The 13794-nt window shown below is 27.4% G+C and overlaps 1 protein-coding gene across 7 annotated transcripts in view; it reads right to left on the bottom strand.

Annotated features, from left to right (window-relative positions):
• The window catches only part of LOC107446997 (ATPase phospholipid transporting 8A1), a 68888-nt gene that overhangs the window by 37604 nt on the left and 17490 nt on the right, over positions 1-13794 (bottom strand). For all 7 annotated transcript variants that reach the window (XM_043048171.2, XM_071185391.1, XM_071185392.1 and 4 more), the window contains 12 exons: positions 13369-13496; positions 12683-12849; positions 12426-12483; positions 12216-12327; positions 9288-9370; positions 7621-7670; positions 7475-7544; positions 6003-6087; positions 3715-3767; positions 3544-3630; positions 2911-2958; positions 1539-1629 (listed from right to left, as the gene is read on the bottom strand). In XM_043048171.2, coding sequence (XP_042904105.1) covers positions 1539-1629; positions 2911-2958; positions 3544-3630; positions 3715-3767; positions 6003-6087; positions 7475-7544; positions 7621-7670; positions 9288-9370; positions 12216-12327; positions 12426-12483; positions 12683-12849; positions 13369-13496 — 1032 coding nt within the window. The remainder of the gene's footprint in view (positions 1-1538; positions 1630-2910; positions 2959-3543; positions 3631-3714; positions 3768-6002; positions 6088-7474; positions 7545-7620; positions 7671-9287; positions 9371-12215; positions 12328-12425; positions 12484-12682; positions 12850-13368; positions 13497-13794) is intronic.

The following is a 13794-nucleotide window of genomic DNA, read 5'->3' as shown; positions in this document are numbered from 1 at the left end:
TTGAAAGCCATAATATCATCGTTTAAAAGATATCAGAATTTGAAAAACCATGTAAAAGATGTAAAAAAAAATCAATAACATGTAAATCAATAACATGTAAAAAAAATCAATAAATGTAATAGTATCATACAAAAAATATCAAGATCTCAAAAACCAGTTGAAAAGGGCCGAAAAAATTAGAAATAACTTCTGAAAATACTATCAACAAACAGCGTGAAATTATGATGAATCGAACAAATCAAAAAATCTTTATTTCAATTTCTTTTGTTCTTGAAGTATTGACATTTCCAAGCTACATTAGGAAGAAAAAAAAAAAAAAAAGAATTCAAAAATAAATAAAAAAATACTTAGTTAAAAGTTTAATATATTTGCAAGCTTAAAAAGTTTTGACTGCAAATATATATATGCCTTCAAAATTAAATATAAAATATTAGTGAAAAAGTTCCTTTTTTTAATTTTTGAAGGCAGTTTTTCTTCAATAAAATATGTAATAAACATCATATTGATTTTTGCATTTGAAACTGGGAACAATTAAATGCATTATAAACACAAACAAAGATTTCAAATAATATTAAAGAAACTAGTTTTTTAAAATAATTTAAATTTGAAGATTGCTTTATGCATAATATCTATAATATAAGTTTACTCTCAAAATAGGAATAATTATTGATAAGACAGACTTCATGCTTTCTTTTAAAACAGCTAATTTTTAGCTTGTGTTGAAGTTGAAATTACCAAGTTGAAAATCTTCATGGGAATTTTTCATAATTGTAATAATTGTTGTTACTTCTTCAATCGCAAATAAAAATAATAATTAAGTAATGTAAAAATGGGAATAAATATCACATTTTAAAAGTATGAACCTGTATATACAAACATGCAGTGCAAAATAATAATAAAACACCCAGAATAACTTTGATTGAATTTAAAAAATTGGATAATTAGAATTAGAATTGTCAGGAACTATTTGACAGATGTAGTACAAATTTAGTATTTTGCAACATAAAATTAGCTTTTAAAATGATACAGAAATGTGTATACCTTCAAATAAAACTTTTTCGACAGTTATTGAATAAAATAATAATTACTTATCTTTTGCATGGAGTTATCCTTAAATAAGCGAATTTTATAATCGTGTGCAAAAAGGTTTTTGTTTTGCGAAAAACATACCGAGATACGGCAAAAAACACAAAAAGTAAAAACTTTAGAATGCTCTCCTGAACAAGCAGGAGATTTCAAGATTGCAGGTAGCCCTTATATTTTGAGGGTATGGAATCCGTCAAAAAAAGGTGTGTTTATTCAGAGAATGTACGTTTATCAGTTTAATTTCCCAACTAAAAGTAATGCTTGCATTAATTAATTAGCATACTTGTCGTCATCTCTCTCAGATCCATTAATAATGAGCTTTAGTACATTAAAATTCGATCATTAGGTCAAAAGTTATTTAGGGTGTTTTATTTTCTTTTTGACACTGCAACTATTTTTTTTAAAGGTGAGATCACTTTTGAAATCTTCCTAAAAATAAAGCTAACAAGTACCAATATTAATTGCAGTTTCTTGTTTATCTCCAGTCAATACCCAGAACCTGATATCAGCCTTTAGGAGATCCGAAATTGCTTCAGGAACACCCTTTAAATTAAAATAATAATAGATAAATGAATAAGTTTTGAAACTTTCAAAACAAATATAGTAGTCTCAGCTTATTGTGATTGCGGTTAATGTTATCAATCGCCTATTATAATCAAACTCACCCAGTTTCAATTTATTTGTAAGTTAAAATTATTGCTTTCTGTGACCATAACATAATTTATCAGCATTTTCACTTATTTTCTTAAAATTTCTTTTATTTTTATTTGTTTTCCCTTTAATTTTTACTTATTCTTATTATTTTATATTTCATTTATACTCTGCATTCAAAAGGAAACATTTTTTTCCTTGTCCCAATGTTATAATTTCGGAGAATTCTTTTACAGGATGCGTAGCCAAATTAAATAACAAAAAATAAGCACCTTTTAAGTACTTTTTAAGCACTCAATAAATATTTTTAAGCACTATATACATTAACAAAATGCAAAATAATTTTCAAAGACTTTACATGATCATGATAAAATAACTGTTTCTGATTGGAAGAATTTCTTTTAAATTCTTCCAATCCATTTTTTTTAAATTTTCATTTTTATTTTTAGAAAATGGGATATTCTGAACACATTTTAAAATAATGAAAATAAGGAGAAAAAGTTAAAAATCAGGACAAATATGAACCATGATTACCATTTTAGTTTATTATTTAGAAAGGATATTTTAAATATTTTTTATAATGAGAACTAATTCTTTTTTATAATGAGGACTAATTACCTGGAAAATATTAAAGGACAGAAAAAAAGCTAAAAAGTGGTAGGTAGCTTGAGTAACACTAGTATTTTGCTGCTACTGCATCACAAAATAGTATAAAAATATTATTTTAAACAGCAATAATAGCCATGACAAGTTTTTTTAATGTTTGATACAATTTTATATTGTTTACCTGAACTGTGGTATTTGTGTGAATTGCCACAATTTGGAAGAATTAAACATTTTCTTTTTAATGTTATTACACCACTGATTTTCAAATGAGAAGCAATTATGTGTCACAAACTTACACAAAGAATAAAAAAACATAATACTTTATCTTCTATAAATTATTGGAATTTGAATCCTTCAAGAAATGCTTTTTATTAAGAAATTAAAAAATATATATATCACCTTAATTTTCCTTAAATATCTCCAAGGTTTAAATTATATTTAATTCTTAAGATTACAAGTTTATCTATGCATTCTTAATTTTTATTTCCCACAAAATGAGAGAAATCTAATCACTGATTGTAATTAATAAAAATCAAGAAATAAAACAAAAATAATTGCAAAAGATACCTCTTGAAGTCTATCTTCAATAGCTGTGGCACCAAGTAGAATTAAATTCTATAAACAAATAAATAAACATTTGTATTAAATAGGAAGTCTACATTAATTAAATGATGAATTGTACAAGTTTAGTAAAAGTTTGGCTCGAACTTGGAAGGATAAAGGAATGAAATTAAGTTTTTTAAAAAAATGCCTACATTATTGTTGTATAAATAGAATACACTAGGAGGCTTCGCCCCCTGCTCGCTGGCGCTCACCAACCCCCGGGACTGCTTTCACAGTTCATTTCGGATTGCTTTGCAATCCAATGCTCGCTTTGCTCGCTCATTGGATACGTTCTTAACGTCTAGTTTTTGTATACTTTTTTGAATACTGAAGTTCCGAAANTATATATTAGAATACAAAAGAATATTTAGCCCCTAGTTTTAGTTTTTTAGACTGATTGTTCAATTCATTGATTATTAAAAATAAGAACCTGGAAAATTTTTTTGTTTTACTCTAAGATCTAACTTTTGCCAATTAAATTGTAACTTATTTATGAAGAATATTAACATTTTAACTAGGATACAGATTCAATGCTATTATTTGACTATTAAACAATGTACAATAAATGATGAAAACAAAACTATTTTGAGAGCTTACAGTTTCGATAAGTTGAGCTGCTTCTTGCATTTTTCTTTCTCGATACTGAATAGCTGTGCTAGCTTTATGGTAGGTATCTTTCCATTCCTGGATTAAAAAAAAAAAAATTAAGTCACATTTCAAATCGAACGATTTGGCATACTGAGAATGAAATATTTTAAAGCTACTTACATCATAAAAGTCTGGTGAAATTTCAGCCACGGCAAGGCACAATGTTCTCAAACCTACACAGTAATAGATTTACATTGTTATTATTTTAATTATTTACTCAGAAAGTAAATAAAATTATAAATAACAATCACATATAATTCTTAATACAGTAGGGAACCTATTATCCGGAACGAGAGGGAACACCGCTAGTCCGGTTAACTGATTTTTCCGGTTTTCTGAATCACTACAAAAAGCCGTTTTATTATTGTTAAACCCAACTAAAAAAATATATATAGTTGGAAATAATCTTAAAAAGAAGAAAAAACGATGAAGTAATACACTAATGATTATTTCCAAAATGATGGTAAGGTAAACATCTTTCAAAAAGNACAATGCCCTTTAAAAAGAGTTTTAAAGGTGAACAGATCTAATGCAATCTGAGAACAAAATTTAAAAAACACCCATGTAAATAATTTTGTTTAATGGTTTAACAATGAGTAGAAAACATTAAATTGGAGAGAAATCTTAGTTTCTAAGGAACAATGCCCTTTAAAAAGAGTTTTAAAAGTGAACAGATCTAATGCAATCTGAGAACAAAATTTAAAAAACACCCATGTAAATAATTTTGTTTAATGGTTTGACATGGAGTAGAAAACATTAATATGGAGAGAAATCTTAGTTTCTAAGGAACAATGCCCTTTAAAAAGAGTTTTAAAGGTGAACAGATCTAATGCAATCTGAGAACAAAATTTAAAAAACACCCATGTAAAGAATTTTGTTTAATGGTTCAACATGGAGTAGAAAACATTAAAATGGAGAGAAATCTTAGTTTCTAAGGAACAATGCCCTTTAGAAAGAGTTTTAAAGGTGAACAGATCTAATGCAATCTGAGAACAAAATTTAAAAAACACNACTTGCCATATCAAATTATTGGGTGTTCCAAAAAAGAGAAGAAATTTGAAAACTGAAATAAAGAAAAGCAAAAAGAGAAATTTACAGTTTGCTGCATTCTATTTAGTTAAAAGTTTTTTCTCTCTAAATCTCAAAAAATTCGGTCAACCCTTTAAAAAAGAGTTTTAAAGGTGAACAGATCTAATGCAATCTGAGAACAAAATTTAAACACCCATGTAAATAATTTTGTTTAATGGTTTAACATGGAGTAGAAAACATTAAAATGGAGAGAAATCTTAGTTTCTAAGGAACAATGCCCTTTAAAAAGAGTTTTAAAGGTGAACAGATCTAATGCAATCTGAGAACAAAATTTAAAAAAAAACATCCATGAAAATAATTTTGTTTAATGGTTTAACATGGAGTAGGAAACATTAAAATTGAGAGAAATCTTAGTTTCTAAGGAAGAATGCCTCAAACCACACATTTACATTTTCTTCAGTTTTTCTCTATTTACTTTTTTAATCATCAGTAATTTTTGGGATTCTTAGAATTTAAAATGTTAGTGATCTTCATTGTCACTTTCCCTTTCTTACACAAATTTACTCAAATTTTATCTCTATTTCTGGTATTTTTTTTTTTTCTAAGCATGGAATACTAATGCCATGTCAATGCAATGTTTCATGAAATGAACAATGATTTAGAGTTTTCTATCACATATCTTAGGGTTATGTCTTACAAAAAATTGACTACATGTGGTACTTATTCACATAATCACAACTGAAAAATATTACATAAAATACAATATATAATAAATATTACTTAAAATCTGAATATCTAAAATACTGTACAAAACATCAGTAGAATTAAAAATGTAAATTCTAGAGTAATACTCTATTGCTCTAGAAATTGTATATCCTATAGTGCTTAGAAATATAGGGCAAAATTAACAGTTTGTCATCACTGGTCACAGGGCAACAAAATATAAGGAGTGTCAATTGCCACTTTTGTCACCTTAAATGCATCCCATGTGCACTTTATTTATTATTTTAAAAACTAAGGAATTATAAATACTTTATAATATTATGAAAATCACTTTAGTTCATGTTTATTTCTTAAAAATTTTAGAAATAAACCTGGTAATGATTACTTTTGAGAAATGTTTCAAAAGAAACACCTTACATTATTAATGCTAATAAAGCTTTACATTATGAATGCTGTTTTTTTACTTGTTTAAAAAAGTTCTATTTTAGTAAAAATGGCCAAATTTAAAGATGCTAAAGCTGGCCACTGGCCAGTAGCAAAATTTCAGTTTTACATCATACTCAAAAAGCATGAATGATGGGAGATTAGAAAATCATAAGCACAGAAATGTTACACAATGATGTATGAAAATGTTAAGACATAAAGTTTTATCATACCACTACTAGCAAAATCTTTTAAATGCTCAAGAGTTATATCCTTGTTGTGTGTCTGTTCACTTAACCTTTCATATATCACTGTATCCTAAAACAATATAAAATGGAGATGTTAAAAATATAAAAAGAAAAAATGCAAAAAATTATACACTAATAAAATACAGCACATTTTGATATGAGAATTGGTGACAGATTAAACAATCATAATATAATCAACAAAAGTCTAGAAATTCCGATTAAAAATTATTAACAAAAGCTTCTTTTCAAAGGAATATTTCAACACTTAAAAGGTTCCAAAAATAAAATTTTGATATTTTTATGGAAAAGCAGCTAAATTTTGAGGTTTTTTTTCTTCTTCTTCATGTAATCGATTTTTAAAAATATTTTGAGACATTAAGGTTGTGCAGAGCAGGAAAAAAAACAGAACACCATGAATGACTTATGATCTAATTACTGGATTATCGCATACTTAGACTCAATCTTATGGGTTTGAGGAGCTTATTGAAAATATGCTAATTAATTAGTGCAGAGAATATTTTAAATTACAAAATCAGATACAAAAAAAGTACTTTTTCTGAATAAACAATCTGTTTTTCTTGATGGATTTAGGATTTCTGACCCTCAAAGTCGAGAGGCCATGATCTCCCAAATAAGATCTCATTAGTTTGGTCAGGAGAGCCTTAATGCTAATTTTTGCATATTTTGTCATGTCTTGAGAATTTTGTAAGCAAATTAAAATATTTTTGTACAAAATTATTTTATATAAAGAAAATTCAATTCAAAATGCAGTTTGGATTGTAAAATATATAAATTTGTACGTCATTTTAAAGAATATAATTTTGTATGTCAAAATACAAAATTTAAATTAAATCAGCCAAATCGTTCTTGTGAAATTAAATTTTAAACGTTAGAGTTTTTAAAGTTTGATAGCTCAGAAATTTAACAAATTTTGTCACAAAAAGTACAATCCTTAAAAATGATGTAAAAATTTGTGTCACACACAATTTAAAATTTTTTCTGCTCCTAGTAAATAAAAACATAAAAATTAATAAATAATTATAAAAAATCATCTTTCACATGGCTAAACGAATTTTGTATGCAAAAAGTAAAATTAACATTATGGGCTCCAAACCTTTGACCTCTCTCTAGCTCAACATATTGGGTTCATATTTTCCAGATTGCCGTTACTCCCATATTTTGAAGGACAAAAATCTAACTGCGTCAATAAAGGTAAGTTTATTCAAAGAAAGAATGATTTTGTGTCTGATTTCATAACTTAAATATAATCTGCATTAATTAATTAGCATATTTAAGATTAGTCACTCAAACCATTAAGATAGAGTATCACTAGATGAAAATGTCATAATAAAATCAAAAGTTTACCAGAAAGTTTTGGTTTCTTTTTTTGCACAACTTACAGCACAAATCAAATATAAATGTAAAAATAAAACATTTTATCATCAACATATACTTACAGCTCCTTTACAGTAAAGCTTTATTTTCCCATTCGGACATCGAACAATTACAGACATTCTTTTACGATCACTAAAATAAAAAACAGAAATATACCATGAAAAGTCATGATTAAAAAACTTAATCTGTTACAAATTATTTAACTCACCTATTAAATTCTAAAACATTCAGAATTTCATACTCTTCTTCTTCATCCAACTAATGAATAATAAAATTTCAATTTCAAATAAAATAATTTTAAAGACAATCATGGTGCTTATCAGTTGAAATATTTGATAAAATAATAACTGTTAAATTTTAATATTAGAATACAGACATAAGACAATTAGCTTGAATTTTCAAAAACAAAGGGAGTGTAACTATTTAAAAGAAGGAACTATTTCGTTAACACTTTTTGATAACCAAAACAAACAGTTACAAATTTACTAACATTCTCTTTTATTTTGTTTCAAAGCTATTTTCAGTTCAGTCAACAAATTTAAATACTTTAAAGATTATATTACAGGGTGCATAGCCAAATTATTCAACAAAAAATAAGCACCTTTTAAGCACTTTTCAAGCACTCAAAAAATATTTTTAATCACTTTAAAAAAATATTATAATTAGGCAGGGTTGGAAAGTTTTTGACAATTGTTCGGCTTTATCTTGTTTTAAAAATCATGTAAAAAAAGAAAAAAAACTTTTGGCATTGTTTTCGACAATTATAACAAATCAATTCTTCAAATTTTGACAAAATCATGAAATTTTGAATCATGTAAAACAAATGGCATTTTCATATGCTACGTACTGAAAATACGCCGAAATAGATTGGGGTAGAATGAATTGTGAAAACGTTGAATAGAACAATGTGAACTGTGTCTTTTTGAATAATTCATAGCGAAAATCAACATGGTAAGGGAAAAATCTCATTTTAAAAAAGAGAAAATTAAGCACTTTTTAAAAACATCCAATGAAAAAAGCACCTTTAAGGGCTTTAAAAAAATAAATAAGCACCTTTAAGCACTTTTTAAAAACACTACGCACCCTGTATTAGTGTTGATAATCCCTAGGGCATTTGCCACATACTTTGGCAATACAATATTAGATATAATGGGCAAACGAGAGGCACTCTGCGATTCAGATCACAGTTACAAAGACAGAATTTCCATTATCAGGAATTTGGCAAATCATTGATTGTTGCACATTATTGAGACCATTTGCATAAATTTAAATTTGACAAGGCAATAATTCTTTACAATTCAGCTCTTTCCCACCCCTAAGTTCTAATAAAAATGCCGTATTTTATTCCATTTCGTCAACTTTTTTCTCCTTTGTTTTCTTGCATCAAATTTCCCCCCCCTTTTTTTTTTGGTAACTGTGCCTTTTCTTTATTTCGACCTTGTTCTGCTTTCAGAATTTATCTGTTGCTACATTGAGAATGAGTGGTATGTTCAAATGATGAAATTGAGTCAACTTTTATTCAATATCACAAAGCAAAATGAAGTTTTAGATAAATAAACCTTTTTTCTCCTTTCTAAATAAAAAAATTTAATAATAATTTCAACTGTTTGCTATTCCAAATACAATGACTGAAGGGACTGGACAAATATGTAACAATGTTTTGCATTTTTTAACAATTTTGAATTGATTACTTTCGATTGAAATAATTTATTTCATAGTCATCGAATCTTATGGCAATAAGTGCTTAGGGAAAAAAAACAAATTTCATTTAATACATTTTTGACAAAATTTAAAATTACCCAAAATAATAAAATCTCTAATCAATTGTTTCAAAGCAACTAAGTTTAAAATTTATAAGAAAATTTATTCACTTACAGCTTTTATAATGACATACTCAGGTGTTCTTGTTGTAAACACAAAACCTAAATTTTTTGCTCCTTTTACAAGTGCTCCTTCATCTAGATAAAAATAATTATAGATTTATAAGCGAAATGCTAAAATTCTTAAAAAAACTTGGCTAAAAAAATATCTAATTATGGAATTCTACTAAAATAAATAAAATAAAAAAAAACCAACAAAAAAACAATAGATTTAAATGGATCAAGCACATTTAAATTTATCCTTCTAAGAAAAATTATCTAGTTTATTACATTTATTGTTCTGCTGCAAAACTTTATATAATAAAAAATATCTTATGGGCAATAGACAAAACTATATTACAACTAACGTTATTTAAATTTTAAACAGATTTTTTAAACAAATAATTTCATTTTTCAAACAAATTTTTTTTTCTTTCTTAAAGAACTTAATTTGGTTAAATATAAAGTTATTTAATTGTAATTCCCACGATACAAAGTTATTTTATTTTATTTTATAACCGTCGTTGAACAGCCGACCCAATTTTATGGGTTTACGACTACTAATGTTCAACTACGTAGCCTTGTAATTTTGAACCCAATCAAGAAGACAAGGAAACTCTTGGATCGAGTATTGGGAGAAATTTGCCTTCGTGGAGGACTTTTTGATGGAGCTATTCCACATTTGAATGGAGAGGAAGACCATGAAAACCTCCCACGGTTAGCCTGACGGCAGGGGACCCTAACCCATGATCTGTCTACCACTGAGTGATATTTCACGTCAGTAGCGTGGCCGGTGCAAGTCGGATGCAGAATTCGTATCGACTGGGATTCGAATCCGGTTCACGTCATTGGAAGACGAATGCTCTATCCTCTGAGCCACCGCGGCTCATACAAAGTTATTGGGAGTCTTAGAGGTTAAGGGTCCCTACATTTGAAATCAAAGCATGAATGAATATAGCAGTGTTATCAGCCTTGTACACCAGCTGCCTTTACTTCTGAGACAAGCTGGTACACATCAATTTGAAACTGGATCACTTTTTGTAAATAGATTTTTTAACATTAACAATTTAGAGCATAGTACATCTGCCAACATGCAATTGTATAATCCTTATGTGTACCATAGTATTATCATGAGGATTATCTTTGTACTGCAATCAAATTTTTAGTTAAAAAATAAGATAAGGTTGGTAAAACTAAACTATTTTATTACAACTAAAACTATTTTATCACAAACGTGGTTAACTACAAATACTTTCTTTTAAATGTAGTGACTACAACCACTTTCGAAATGCAGTAACTACTTTCCTACTTTAAGTAGACAAACTTTGTTGGAGATCTTAATAATAAAAAAAATGGCTTCTTATTTATGTCCAAACGAAAAGTTTGTTAATCTAAAACATTTTTTTAAAATTTGTTCATTTACGCTATTAACTTTTTATGCCTCTCTCGACTATCAAAATTTAGTTAAAGAAATGATAGGAAATTATCAAATATTGCAATTATGTAACATATTTAATGCTCCTTTTTTTCCTTTATGAAATTAAGTACATCAAAAACATGCTCCTTCCGTTGAAATAACACCAATATTTCATGAGTGTACATTCGCATGCATAAGTGTGACTAAGATAAATAATCTAGTATTCATAATGGATAGTTTAAATACCAGTTATACGTGATTCTAAATATGCTATTTCTGTTAACGCTCAGCCACATGAGCATTTTCATTGCATCCATTGATGGATTCACAAAAATTAGAACCCATCAAATTTTTAAAAAATAACTAGTTGCGTTAAAACCTTGTTTCCTTACCAAACTAATGCAAAAAGTTTTTTCCAGGAATTGCTATAAAACTGGGTTTTTTATGTGCTGTACTACTCATTACACAACTTAAAAATAAAAAAAAAATAAGTAGCCCGCTACAGTACAAAAAAAGTAGCAAGTACAGTAGTTTCATTGCTTGTAGTATACTACTTTCAATCACTGGTAATAAGTTTAATTCACACAATTTACAAAACCTGATCATAACTAGAAAAATGTAGATGTTGAGAGGAAGGAGACTTCTGAATTGTCATTACTTAGTCCGAGAATAATATGTTCTGCAAAGACTTTTATTTTACGATAATGTTGGTCACAGTTTTGCCACTCAAATCTGAAAGAAAAAAATTCCCTGTGTTTTCCCTGTACACGTTATATGCAATATATTAAGAGGAAAAAACAATTACTGTGCTCTTGTGTGAGCTATATTGGGCTAACTATATTTATTAGTTTCAATTGCTGGAAAAACAGCTGAACATACTTAAATAATGCTTTGGTAAATGAAATAGTTTAGTATAGCTGAAATATTATGGTTAAATATCCCATTGATTACGCTTTGAGTGGTCACCATTTTTTAAAAGATCAAAGAAAGAAAAAAAATAAATCCCCGTATTTTCCCAGTTTGCAAAGAAAAAAAAATCCAAATTCCCTGAATTTTCCCTGTTAATTTAGGTAATTTTTAAATTTTCCAGGTTTTTCCTGTTCTCCCTGTGGAGTGGCAACCCTGTTTGAGTAGTTTCTACTTTAGGGGTTCTAGGTAACATTCGATGTGTATGGGAAAGCGAAAACTTNCAAAAATAAAAATATCCCCGTATTTTCCCAGTTTGTAAAGAAAAAAAATAATCAAAATTCCCTGCATTTTCCCTGTTAATTTAGGTAATTTTTAAATTTTCCAGTTTTTTCCTGTTCTCCCTGTGGAGTGGCAACCCTGTTTGAGTAGTTTCTACTTTAGGGGTTCTAGGTAACATTCGATGTGTATGGGAAAGCGAAAACTTATAACACATTTTTAATAAAAAATATGTAATATAAATTATAGATATTTTTAATTAATATTCAGATAAACTATATAGGAGCAATATATTGAAAATTAAAAGAGGTACAATCTGGAAAAGTAGATTTAAATGCCTACCTGGAGAGGCTGCTTGGTATTGTACGTCATCGGATTGTGAATCTTTTTCAGGAACGACAGTATGACAAACAGCCATCAAAGTTAAAAATTCCCTTATGTAAGGAGCTGTGGCCTACAAATATCAAGACATTACATTTATCACAAGATTATTTCGACAATTATCTAAATACAAAGCATAAACTTAATTACTAAGATAAAAGTTTTTCTTACATGGCCACTTAGGTAATTTTGAATCAAGACATCTCTGTCAAAATCTTTCTCAGGATCCCTGAAAATATAAAACATTTGTGAAAGTTAGTGATTGTAAGTAATAATAAGCAAGGAACACAGAAAAAAAACAAGCAATAACAAATAATAAAATATTTTTTCATGATTTAATAATTTCAATGATATTACTAACAAACTTATTTCGATCTTATAAGAGAAATAAATGTTCAAAAGAAAATAAGAAGCATAAAATGACAAACCCATATTTGACACCAGCTATTGAACACTGCTTGAATTCCATTATATTTTCTGTTAAAGTCCCGGTTTTGTCAGAGAAAATGTATTTTACTTGCCCTAGTTCTTCATTTAAATTCGACGTTCTAGCCATAGCAGGTGTATTACTTTTTTCATCATACATGTGAATATCCTGAAAAGGCAAGAATATAAGATATTTATTTTTATTCAATATCAAATACATAGGAAGCAAATTTAAGGAAATTATCAGATATTCATAACCAACTTCTTTTTGATTAGGAATACAAACACTCAATTAAAAGTTACACAGACATAAAGTTACTATCGGATGAAAATAACAGAACTGAATTGCAAGGAAATGTATACCAATGTAAATAACACAAAAAGAACAAATAAAAAAAAAATATGAAAAAAATTAAAATTTGCCTACATTACAATTTTTTTCTACGCTACTACATTCCAAGATAAAAATAACTCTAATTCTATGAAATAAATATTAAGTTATCACTAAATTAATATTTCAGAATTTTTTAAACAAGTCATATCCAACTTAGAATCAGTTTTTAACTTTTATAGATACATTTAAAAATTTTAGTTGTGAAAAAGTAAAATTGTGATAGATAATTCATTTATCATATATTTTGTAAATTAGAAAAAATGTTTTGCAATGATGTAGTTAAAAGTTACATACCATATTTATGAAAATAGCTTGCATATATCGAACTAGCTCCAAGGTCACTTGCAAACTAATAGGTATCAGATTATTGTAGAGAATGATAAATGTTAGAAAAGTGTAGCCAAAATTTGAGCTGGTAAGATCTAGAAAAAGCAATTCATTTTTTAAAAAGACACTGCAGCAATTCAGAAAATTACACATTCATAGTACTGACAATGACGGTGTAACATTTGATCAAACAAATTCATAATATTTTGATCCACTTCTAACAGAAAATAAATTTAAATCAGCACTTATTTACATACATTTTTAAAATATGAAAAACTTCTGAAATAAATATCTGAATTTTTAAATAAATAATAAATATTTATTTAGATACACAATGAAGGAAAAAAATTAAATTTATTTTATAAGAAGACGGACATTTCTACTTAACAGAGT

Source organism: Parasteatoda tepidariorum, chromosome 9 (genome assembly GCF_043381705.1).
Source record: "Parasteatoda tepidariorum isolate YZ-2023 chromosome 9, CAS_Ptep_4.0, whole genome shotgun sequence".
NCBI lineage: Eukaryota > Metazoa > Arthropoda > Arachnida > Araneae > Theridiidae > Parasteatoda > Parasteatoda tepidariorum.
This window is presented reverse-complemented; position numbering and strand designations above follow the sequence as displayed.